The sequence below is a fragment of the Colossoma macropomum genome, unplaced genomic scaffold, assembly GCF_904425465.1.
Source record: "Colossoma macropomum unplaced genomic scaffold, Colossoma_macropomum, whole genome shotgun sequence".
In the NCBI taxonomy this organism is placed as follows: domain Eukaryota; kingdom Metazoa; phylum Chordata; class Actinopteri; order Characiformes; family Serrasalmidae; genus Colossoma; species Colossoma macropomum.
This window is the reverse complement of record NW_023494784.1, coordinates 19,430,312-19,443,075: the sequence shown is the minus strand read 5'-3', so window position 1 is coordinate 19,443,075 and position 12,764 is coordinate 19,430,312. Positions and strand designations below refer to the sequence as shown.

Below are 12,764 nucleotides of genomic sequence, written 5' to 3'. Positions count from 1 at the left end.
ATGATTTCCATAAAGTGAACAGAGTTTCCCATTTTTATCACCAACACCCAGTGAGAGCAACAGTACCTGCATGTTCCAACTAGAAAGTGTGTTAGAACTGTGCAAGTCAGCGACCACCCTTCATTTATTCAATTCCCAGTCAAGTCAGACAAGAACAAATTATACAATTTTCTGCAATAGAAAAAAAAAATAAAGAAGAAAGCATATAGTAGAAACATAAAATTAACTGAAAAACTTTTTCAAATTTAAATTTTACATTTTTAACTTAAGTTTGTAAAAAGCCTCAAGAACTAAGTACAATATTAGTTTTTTTTTCAGTGTTTAGTGTGTCTTCACTTTGCCTTCATTGCAGCTTCCATTCTTTCAGTTCCATTCATTTTTAGTTTTTCAAAGAAATCTTCAGGGATGTTTTTACACACCTCCAAAGTTCAGTCATAGAACTTGGTTACACTTTTTTGTTCTCACAATCCAAGTAATCCCAAACACATTCACTGATGTTGAGGTCTGGACTCGGTAACTTTTTTCGGTAACAGCTTCATAACCTCTACACATCCTTTCAGACTCATTGTGTTGAGTGGAAGGATGGACAGAAACACCTGTGGATTTTTTTCAGATCTAAAGCAAGAGTGGAACTTTGATTTTCTCCTCTCTCTCAAAACTTTAAAATACTCAAAGCTTTAAGTACTGTTTATCTGATAGGGGCAGTTTTGGTGGTCTACAAGGTCTTACACGGTTGTTAGGAGTCCCATTATCTCTATATATTTTAATAATTTTTTTAACTCCAGTTTTAGAAAATGCCTGCTTTTTCTTTTATTAACCTTTCTCTTCCTTTGCAGTTGGACTGTTTTGTATCTAATCTCCTTAGAAGTATCTTCTGAAAAATCTTTTTCACATGTATGAATTTCAGTTTTTACCCATGCAAGTAATACACTAGTACTCAATGACTTCTCACATTGAACTTGATGAAGGTTTCACTGCATTAACAACTGCATCTGTTTTTTTCATCTGCAAAAAATAATGCTAGATGTGAATTGACTCAAATTTGTATCTCAAAGTCTACTATCAGTTTTTGACAGGAAAAGAAATAAATGAAGTGTGATTTGTGACTTTTGCACAGTACTGTATGTCATATACATGAACAATCAATGGTTCCAACTCCAACATGACTAGCCTCCTGATTTCATTCATACAGCTCACAGATTGTTGTTAGAGTGAAGGCTCTTGGGGTAAACTGTAGTTTTCCAATTTGCTAATGCTTTTTCTTACTTTGCTTCTCATTAATGTATCCATAGCCTCTAATACCTCATATGACACATACAGATCTGATGTGCACCGTATGAAAGATCAGATGAGAATGAAACTTCCAGAACTGCTTAAAATGTATTTTGAGCATAGACTTAGTCAATATGTGATTAGAGGGACTCACTGCTATCAGTCCTCTATCTGTACTTCATCATATCTCCTATCACACAAAGACCATCAGCTCATGAACATAAGAATGTTTTAGTTCACTGTGGGCTCAGCTCCTCACAGCTGGTGTCATTGACAAGTTGGCCACATCTCTGCATGCTTAGTAAATGCTAGGAACAGTGAACAGGCAGTGACTGAGGCTGTAGGAAGGGGCGTTCAGAAGCCCAGTGCGGGGCCGCTAATGGCTTATTGACGAATGTGTCTCCCCTTCAGTTTCAGCTCTCTGGCTCTGTTTGAGTGAGTGGAGCTCTGTAGGACACGAGGCGTACAGAACGGCTGACGGCTGATGAATGCTTTTAGCATCTTACTGAAGTGCCAGGCCAGGAGGAGATGTGAATAAGGAGAGCTATTTAAGTAAATACCTCACAGCATCTGCAGTTCTGGTTCAGATGGACAGTGGAGTGGCATGGAGTTCATAGGACTTCCAGTGTACTTTTCACTTTAGCATGCTATTATTTCTGTATCACCTGCAGACCACAGATCATGTTAAGCACTTTTTCAGGCGAATAACTAGTGTTGTAGTTGTAGACCATTAGTGGCCAAGATCAAGACCTGGAAAAACCGTTGCAGAGTCAAGACAAGATCGAAGGCTGTTTTTATTCCTGTCCCTTTAAGACAGATTTATGGAAATGATCTCTGTTCTGATTGGCTGCCCTGTATTATGCCTCATTGTAAAAATCTTCTGGACTAAAGTGCTGTTGTCTGAATATATAGATACATCTAAATGCACTGGTTTTTGTGACATCACAAACATGCAGGTTAGTTTCTAGATATCGGTTGTATGGACTGAGGAGTGGACAGTTCTTATTGAAACTTAAATGTTTTAAACTATTTTATTTCAAAAAAGAAGGAAATTTAGATTTTCAGTGATGTGGGCCGTTTCAGAAACAAATCTGATTGACCTTCAATTTAAACAAACCCTTTTTTGATACTATAGAGAACCTTTTAGCTCAAAGTGTAATTCTAGCCGTAATGATTCAATTCTTTAAGTCATGTTGCTGTCTTCATTGAAAGCTTTGCCAGTGAGGGAGCTTGAATCACAAAATCCTAGGTTCTTTCTACTCTCTAATGCAGTATTCCTAAATAATACATAACTAAGATTTTTAATGATGGAAATAATTCATAATACCTCAACTAAGCTTTATTGCTTTTGAAGTTTCAATTCATTTGAAAATAGTGTCAGAACTTTTCCAGGCTTGTCTTTAAAAGGAATTGGATCTTAAAATCAATGTTTTTGACCGTGTTCCACCTTGGGGCTTTGGGTCTTGTCTGGACTGCTGTTCAGGTAGGTACGACGGCCTACATTCCGTTTCATGGTCCTCTGCTCCAGGTACGTTTGGGCCCAGCAGAAAGCTGTGAGGCAGGCTGTGAAATGAAAGAAGCCTTAATCACCATCCCTCTCTCCCTCTCTCAGAGTCATTAATCTAACATCCACTCCTGCGTGTGTGAGCCTCGTCTTTAAAGCCTCTTTTTATGTGACTTGTATGCCAAGCACTTGTCTGTGACCAAGTATTCATGACTCCTATAATCATTAATGATGCTATCTGGGGACTTACAAAGTATCATGTGCGACAGGGGTGCGGGGGCCTTGAAACCTAGGCGCTCTCTCTCTCTCTCGCGCGCTCTTTTTCTTCTTTTTTTGTTCTTTGGAGTAGGTCTTTGCTTAGTTTAAAATCTCTTGCTGAAAGAAAGCTAAATGATTTGAAAATGGCTTATTTTTCTTAACTAATGATGTTTCATGTTACATAAGAGGACCAGTGTCTTGTTAAAAGGAGATGCTGCATTTTCAGTGAATTTCACCTCCCTGAGACTGTTACTTCAGAGAAGCTATGCTATCTATATCACACATTCATGCACTTAGTCGAATGTTTCAGAAGATAACTGCTGTGAGGATAGAGACCAGAGTGAAAGTCTTGGGATTGGCATGTCCTGATGCATGAAGGTGCAATTTGGAAAATCTCTCCTTTTCAATGTTTGTCAAACCTGTGATAAGCCAATATGGATAAAATTGTTGCCTAAGGCTGTAATCCAAAATGCATTCAAGCAAACCTTACACACAAACCCCTATCACTTTTTAGATAATAACTTACCATAGTAGAGCATGAAACTACATATTAAAAGCACTCCCATCAATCAATATCATGTTACATATTTTATAGCTCTCTTAGGTTCCTGCTGTGCTTTCCATAACTGTGTGATGAGACCCATTCCTCTGGTTTCTTTCTCCTTGGCGTTAAGCATTTTTTTTTTTCAGACAGTATGACATGCCCTTTGATAAACAAACAGGGCAAAGTTCGAGATAAACCCTACATCAATAAAACAAAACCACACCTATGTCTTGGCCAAACAAATGCTAAGCCTCCAGTCACGGCTCTCTTCCTCCCACTAGGGAGCGATTGTTGAGATAGACAGAAGTTCGGTGAGGGCGTGAGGGGCAGCAAGGAGTGTGTGAAAAGGGTTCTGTATCACCATTCACACCAATCTTCTCTATTTTGTGCATGAGTTGTTCCATGAAGCATAAAATGTATGAGAAAAATAAAGTGCAAGCAGCACTACAGACATGCTAGACTATAGGTATGCATTTAAACTATGTGAATTTCATACAGCAAGGTCTAGATCAGCATAGTATAGTAAGCATGAATAGTAAGATAGTAGTGGTAAACATAAAATGTGCAATAGGCACAATTACCACACACCTTGTTAGTAAACCTTGGGATACTATTTCAAGTAAAAACCAAGCATTATTTTTGCAGATGAAAAAAAAAAAGAGATTGGAGATTGTTAATGCAGTGAAACCTTCACATCAAGTTCAATGTGGGAAGAAGAAGTAGAGGAAGAGTCTGAGTACTAGCACAGTAATTACATGATTCATACACATTCATACACATGTATTACATAAGCTGTACATTTGTAATTCATCTATAACAGTAAATACATCAGCAGTAGTTACATTGTTCCTGCAGGCGTTGTTAAATTTTGCTTGGACTGCAACCATGACCTGATTTTCCTTGGCCTGATGTTTAACGCATTTGTAAATGCAGAAAATCAAACTGTCTCTGATTTAAAAAGCCTTAAATATTACTCCTTAATGGCATCTCTCTGTTGTTTTCAGAAACTCTCATTGAATCTCAGAATCCAATGTTCCCCTTTTTCCCCCCAATTTTTAGGGCAGAGGTTCATGAGTGCACTTAGAGTTAATAGCTCTGCTGGAGGGGGTCTTTGGGGAGGGTTAAGTTACAGTCCCATACTGAATGCTCAGAGCCCTTTGCCCCTAGAAATTGAAGTTAAACAACTTAATGGGCACAGGAAATGGCTCAGTGACCAAAGCTTTTAAAAAAATGATTCTAATCACAAAGCTCCTTTTGCGTGAAATCTGAGACTGTCTAAGAACGGTTCAGAAAGAGGTTACAACTCATTCTCCAGTCAAATACCTCAAGAAATGCATAAGTACAAGAAGTGTTTTAAAGACCCCACTGTTTTAGGTTACATAAACAGTTTACTTGTGCCATGACATGTACCTGCATAAATGCATATATAAGAGCACAGGTCCTCTGCCTTAAGTTATATCACAAGTGATTTCCTTAACCAAGCCACACCCACATAGTGAAAATACATTAACATTGATAAGTTGACATTTCTTGTTGAAGTTATGTTGACATTTTATATTGAGGTCTGTATATGCTGACTACTCTATTTGACGGAGTGGAAATGTGCTGCTCAATCAAATTAGGTTTATATGACAATATATATTTTTGACCGTATGCAAGTTGGAGCAGGAATCCATGAGCCTTGTGATACTGCAGCTGTGTTATATCATGCATTATATCAAAGTTGCTTGTGCAGTTCCACTTGCATACATGAGCCCACTCTTTTATGGACACATTTTATATTACAAGCGATTTACTTGTGAACTAGCACTAGTCCATTGCCTTATGTTGTACCAGCAAATTACTCAACTATCACAGAAAATGTGCCTGTGTCATGCCACATACTTGCATTCTTCATGTATGAGCCCACTTTTTTATAATAAGTAGAAGAATTACTTAAACCTGGACATGAATTTGTACACTTAAATGTGCATTTTATTTTAGATTATGTTTTTTGTTATGTTATATGTAGTGCATCTCAGCCTCATTTGTTTGACAGAATTCACAACTGTGTACCCTTTGTGTTATCGTACAATAATTTTCTCTTACAACAAAACTCAGTATGCATTACTACACTAATATACAGACATGATATTACGTTTTCTAGCAGTAACATTAGCTATCGGGCTTCTTCTGCATTAGCCAGCTAGTGGAGAAACAAACAATTACAATAGCCTAGTGCAAAGCAGTTGATGTTTTTCAGAAGTTCCATCAACCTTCAATACAGATAAACAGAAGGGTGGTTTCTTTATCTTTAAACTGAATATCTCACTCCCAAGACCTCTATGGCACCACTGTATGAGGCAAGCAGGCATGTTTACAGCAGATGTAGCAATTATTACATTTTTATTTCAGCCAGAGTGCCCCTTGTGTATGTGTATGAACCTACAATGTTGTTTTCTACCACAAGCAGTTTAATTGGCTGTGTGGGCTATGCCACCTGAGTTTAAGCAGTGCTGGATGATGTACTGTTAATACCGGCATTGGTGTCACACATTTTGTATCACAAGCAATTTACTTGTGACTTGGCACCAGCCCATTGCCCTATGTTATACCAGCAGTATTGACAGGTAAGGAGTATTATAGCCACAAGAACATTTTATTCCAAATATACTGTTTTCTTGATGCTGCACTGCTAGAAATGCACTATGTAAAGTTCACTTTGAAGGATAATTGTGAAAACAAGTTATATCAAGTTTGTAAGGTATTACTATTATTATTATTATTATTATTATTATCATTTCTTTTAGCAGAGAGTCCAATCCTCAGGAAGCATGCAATGCAAAAAGCCACAGTAACTATATAGTACTGGACTGTAACACATTTTACAGCAACCTTACACCTGCTTATGTAATGTCTCTTTTGAAATCCAGAGCACAAACAAGAGGTTTGCTCCCTCTTTGCTGCAGTGACTGTCTCTCCTCTTCTCAGAAAGCTTTACACTACATGTTGGACCATAGCTGTGAGAATTTGACTGCATTCAGAATTCACAAGAGCATTAGTGAGGTCAGGTACTGATGTTAGATGACTAGTTTCGAATCACAAACTCATCCCAAAGATACTGGGTGGTTAATCACTCCAGACAATGCAGTTCTACTACTTCAAATGGGGGGAGGGTTTTTTCCTCTCTAGCTGAGGCTTGGCAGTTGGCATGATGACCTCAGGCTCTCATGTGCGACTGCTCCAGAGCATCCCATTCTCTTGGCATATTATAGTTGTTGCTGGCATCAAATTCAAGATAGGCATATATTTTCCAAAAAACAATAAAAGTTCTCGTTTCAACTTTTAATATGTTGGCTTTGTACTATTTTCAGTTAAATATAGGGTTTAAATGATTTGCACATCATTGCAGTCCATTTTTGTAATTTTTCAGTTTCAATTTTTCACTGACATAATTCAAAAGTACATGTTGTACTTCACATTGTGTGTAAATTTCATGATGAATGGACCAACAGAAATGACATTTCTTGGAATTACTTGGGAAAAAAGTCTGGTTCCATTGAACTACATTAAAAGTTGAGTATGGTTTTTCCTTCTCCTGTAAAGTTGTCATTTTGGAAATAGAACGTTTTGTTGCGACAACAGCGAGATGTTTCAGTGTAAGTACCATTTTTTAGAACATCTATTCATTATGAAATTTTCACACGATACGGAGATCAGCGGCCATGCTCAAATAATGTAGAGAAGCAAAAATCACAAAAAATGGAGATACGTGGTTTTCTTTGGACAGCGACCATATATACATTTATGCAATGAACATGAAGTTATGATCTGATATCAGTGATGATTGAACTTACACGAAATGATAGCAATTTCTTCGAAGGCAACTCTAATTTCATACTGTGATATATTTGGAAAAAATATCGCGATACTAAATGTGATCAGTTTCGCCCAGCAGTTCGATCTCATGCTTGTCTTTCTGTCTCAGGCAGTTTATGCAGCCTCCCCACGTGCGCTGCCTCATTTCTCCACTCAGTGGCTGCAGTAAACTCCGGCTGCCTGCTCCTCTACCTCACGGCTGCGCTGAGGCGCTACACTGGGGCTTCGAGGCTCTGAGGCATTTCTGCGCTCAGACACTGAGGCTTTGACTCCGTGAGCTTTGCGCTCCTTCACAGCCCCGCCGAGGCGGACAGGGCGCGAGAGCGAGCGCGTGCGCGTCAGTAGCGTCCGCGCGCGGAGAGAGTGAGAGACAGAGCGCTGGGGAGGGGGGAGAGGAGGAAGAAGAAGAAGGAGGAGAAGAAGAACAAGAAGAAGGAGAAGTAGAACAAGGAGAAAGGAGGAGAGTGACACGGAGAGGAAGAAGAAGAAAAGGGGAAAAGAGAAGAAAAGGAAGAAGATCGCTGCCTTTTCTTTCCAAGCACCGCGCGTTCAGCTCTCTCCAGCACGCGGGCGGAGACCAAGATGATCGGACAGCTCGTGTGCCTGCTCGGCTTGCTCATCAGCAGCAGTGAAGGTAACGCAGGGAAGGGGACGGGCTGCGTGAGCGGGCTGCGCAGGCGGTGTGTGAACAGAGGAGCTCTGGGGAGGGGAGAGTGTGTGTCCGGTGGTGTTTTGTAGGTTGGGCACGTCCCGGTTGGGAGAAAGCGCTTTCTTTTGGTTCTTTGGTCCCAGCTTCGTTTTGGAGCGCGGAGGCTGGCTGCGCGCACTTGGCTCGCGGGCAAAAAAAGCGGTTTTGGGGGCTGCAGAAGTGTTACAGAGGGTGGACTCGAGTTTAGATACTGTATCAGGGCGAGAAACGACACTTTCACCATGTTTTTATGCGCTGGAATGAAGGAAATGTACGACATTATGCCCAACATCTATGTTGATATGACACAGATAGAAGCAAACACTGAACTCTTATGTGGCTACACTGGCTGTACCGGCTGCTGACATATCTGTTATATCTAAACGCTGATTGTAAACACTTGTCCTGGTCTGTGCTGAGTTTGTTTTGGTCAGGTTGTGTCCTGATCCGTGCTATATTATGAGCATTACTGGTACATTAATCCACTGTGAGTGCCCGGTTTAAGGGCTGTGCTGTGCCGGCTGAACTTGCTCTGCTCTGAGTGCTGCTGAGCGTGACTGGGTGGTCGTTGTGCTCTCTGCGTGGACACCAGCTGCTTCTTCAGCCAGAACGGCAGGTGGAGGTAGAGCGCTGTGTACTGACCCTCACACGGACACGAAGGCGCGTTACAAACACAATTTCGAGAAAGAGGAACGAGTGCTGGACGGACTACTAAACACTCAAGTGAATGCATGCGCATTTCTCCACAGCAGCAGAGAGATTTGCCTTGATTTCATGCCAATAGCAGAATGAATTGGTGCTCAGACTGAGGGACTGTTGCACTGCTGTAGTCTAATAATGAGGAACTGGACAGTGAGTGCAGCTGGTAAAGTCACAGTGTTTGATGTTAAGGGCTCTACACTGGATTACATCATGTTATTTCTGTTAATAACTGTGTGACATGGCGGTTACCTGGGTGACGCAGGCAGAGTAGGCCGTGTGTGGAGCCCCAGTTTGGTGGACCATGGAGGGGTGAAATTGAGGCTCTTTCTCTCATATCATCTCTCACTTGTTTTTTCTTCAAAATCTCCAGTCATATTGGTGTTTTGGTGCCTCGTACATGGTGTTAATTGTGACTAGTTGCACTTATATGACCACTGTGGCTCCTTTCCATCTTGCCCTCTATCTTTATCTCTCTTTCTCACACTGTCTCTTTCTCTCTTGTTCAATATCTCTCTGATTCACTCTCATACTCTCTCTCTCTCCCCCTCTTATAGTGTCTCTCTTGCTCGCTCGCTCTCTTTTACACTATCTTTCTCTTGCTGTCTCTCATATACTCTCTTCTCCCCCTCTGTCTTACTCTCTCTCTCCCATTCTCTTCTCCTTCTCTCACTCTATCCCTCTCTCATACCATCTCTTTCTCACTTGCTCACTATCTCTCAGTTTCACTCTGCAATACTCTCTCTCACCCTCTCACCCCCTCTTTGTGTGTTTCTCTTGCCCACTTACTCTCTTCTCCCTCTCTCATACTATCTTGCTCTTAGTACCTCTCTCTCTAAACTTGCTCATACTGTCTCTCTTACTTTCTATCTCTCGCTTATACTGTCTCTCCTATCTCTCTCTCATCCTCTCTGTATCTCCTCCTTTCTCTCCCTCTTATGCTTTCTCTATCTCCACTCACCGTATTGCCATATTGGTGTTTCAGTGTTTCATTTATGGTGTTAATTTGTCAGTAGTTGCACTTAAATAAACACTGTGGATGTAAATACAACACTGGGGATGTTGATTTCTTTCTCTTTCTCTCTCTCTTTCTCACTCACTCTGTATAGTAATAATGCAGCTCATGCACAAGATCAACATCTGTCTGAGTGTTCTTGAGCACAGATCAGTGCTATTGGAATCCTGGCTGCTTTAAAAGAGATGTTCCAGCCGGAGCTGTTTGGCTCTCAGGTCGTTGCTAATGTATGTTGGCTGGGAGCTGTGTGTGTTTAGTTGTACTGAAGCTGGCTGTGATGAATTATGTGCCGTGCCATTCTCAGCGGAGCCAGTCCTTCGAGGTGTTAAGTGCCATAATGAAGGGAATCCTCTGAATCTTATTCTCAAATGTCAGCAGCAGGAGCTGTAATAGTTTTCTGCCCAGAAGCAGTGTTCTAGTGTGTGTGTGCGTGTGTGTGTGTGACTTGACAAGAGTGAGAGGGAATGTGTTAACTGTCCTCTCTGGAACTGTCCTTGATGCCAAATGGGTGTATTAAAAGTGTGTGTTTGGGTTGTGTGTGTGTGTGTGAGAGAGAGAGAGAGAGAGAGAGAGAGAGAGAGAGAGAGGACTCTCATTTTAGTCCCCAAACACACACTCATAGTCACTTAAGTGAACCTGCGCTGCACTGTGTTTAATAATTGTGCTAGTGCGCTGTCCCTGTGGCCACTGCTTTAAAATAGCTCAGACTGTCTCATTGCCAAATCTTCAATTTAAGTGGGTGGAAGTAAAAGGAGCATGGTGCATTCTTCATGGTCCAAGAAATCAAAACAAATCAAACAAATCAAAACAAATCAGCTCGAATCAATAGTTCTGAGTCACTAGCCAGACTCTTACTGTAATAACAGGCAAAGGCACAACTATGGTTTGAAGACTGGGGGTGGGGGGGGTTGAACAGGGCCTTCTATGGGGGCCTGGGAATCTGGAGCCAAACAAACAGCTTTTGGAAATATGCAAATCTCACCACAAGTTAGAAAAACAGAAAAATTGTAGATGCATGTACATACTAAAGGGCCCATATCATAGAAACTGTATTTACTAACTTTTTTTCAAATAAAAGAGTTTGATATAGTTTGTAAACATTGTGAAAGTTTCACTCCCCAGTCCATACACAGTGATGAATCTAAGCTGCGAGAAACAACTTGTTTTGAGTCCACTGTTTCTGTGATGTTATGAAAAGCACCACATACATCTACATATTCAGCCTACAGCAGTTTAGCTCTGCCTATTCTCTCAGACGTTATACGGGGTGTTTCAGCCTGGACTGCTTTTTGGACAAGGCATGATACTGGGCAGCCAATCAGAAGAGCAAGAACATTTACATAAATCAGTCTTAAAGTCACAGTAACAGCCTGTTTAGGTCTGAGGGATAAACAGAGGTTGGAAAATGGTAAAGTAAAAATGAATGACTATTTTGGCACAATAACTCACACAAACTTTATAAGTGGACCCTAATGAAAAATATTAAATACAAAAAAAATATAGGATGTGGACCCTCTAATGCTTTCGTGTAAAATTTGCTTTAAAAACAGAACTACTCAAAACTACTCAAAAAGTTTATACTTTACGTAAATGTATAATTTATTTAAAAGGTTTGAAACTGTTTGACCAGAAGAACACAAATTAATATCATTTTAATACCCCTAACATCACCCTTGCTCCTCATCTAGTGCTTGTTTTTATATCAGAATCAGTTTGAAAGACTGCAATTGTCAAATTGCAAGACCTGAAATTTTAATTATTCTTTACATTATTCAACATTGTCTTTACATGTTTTTTAACTAATTGTTAATTAAAGGATCACAGAAAGGTTCACCACATTGCATTCAGGCCACAGACAGTCAATTAAGTTTGAGTTAGTCATTTATATTTTTCATATAAACATGTATACATGTGCACATACATTTACATACACATGCACTTGCCAGTGATGATATGGTTACATTAAAATAAGTTGAAGGGGGTTGTAAAGAAAATAGGAGACTAGTGCCTACTACATATTTAAATTTAATCATACAATATTCTCAGACCATTATTGACACAGCTGGACTCCATCTTTTAATATATTTCTGCCTCTGTAGTCTGAAATGATGTGTTATTTGTCTGTATTGTGCAATTCCCATAGGTGCTGTATTCAGGATTTACATGTTGGGGCAGGACTGTTTAGACAGTTTATGGTCATACCCTTAATGGCAGCTGTAAATAAAATTTGTTGCTAGATCTGACATCTATTATCAAATCCCTGAGGAACAGCTAACAATCACACTAATGGCTCTTTAGGGATTTAAATACAATTACAGACTGTAGTACATCTGTTTCTGCTGTGTCCAATCCACTCATACCAGCGTAATACATGCCACCATCATGCTAGTCTCATTAAGGTGCTAAGAATGTTCCACCACCCAAATGATACCTGCTCTGTGGTGGTCCTGTGGGGGTCCTGACTACAGAACAGGGTAAAAGGGGCTAACAAAGTATGCAGAAAAACAGATGGACTACAGTCTGTAATTGTAGAACTACTAGAACTACTAAGTTCACCTATATGGTATGGATGATAAATGTAGATTCAAGGTAGATATACCTCATCAAGGGCTCAGTGAGTTTATATAGCATTATGTTCAAGAAATGTTTTGACATTAATTTTAGGTTACTGGACGCTGATTAGACTAAGGTTGGGGTTCTAGGAACTGCCCCCAGCAGTGTGTGAGTGTGTGTGTGTGCACGCAGAGATATATTTATATTGCTGTTGTTGGAAGAAAACCTTGTATCTCCAGAATGGTAACTTTACAGGAAAAGGAAAAAACCTACTTTACTTTTAATGTAAGTCAATGGAACCAGACATTTTTCCAAATCATTTTTGACCATTTCTTTTGGTCCGTTCATCATGAAATCTACACACAATGTAAAA

The 12,764-nt window shown here is 40.0% G+C and overlaps 1 protein-coding gene across 1 annotated transcript in view; it reads left to right on the top strand.

Moving 5' to 3' along the window:
• The first annotated feature begins 7,855 nt into the window (after positions 1-7,855).
• The window catches only part of ncam2 (neural cell adhesion molecule 2), a 248,801-nt gene continuing 243,892 nt past the window's right edge, over positions 7,856-12,764 (top strand). Inside the window, exon 1 of the mRNA XM_036589813.1 lies at positions 7,856-8,070. Within this exon, the coding sequence (XP_036445706.1) occupies positions 8,019-8,070 (52 nt within the window). The 5' untranslated portion in view covers positions 7,856-8,018. The remainder of the gene's footprint in view (positions 8,071-12,764) is intronic.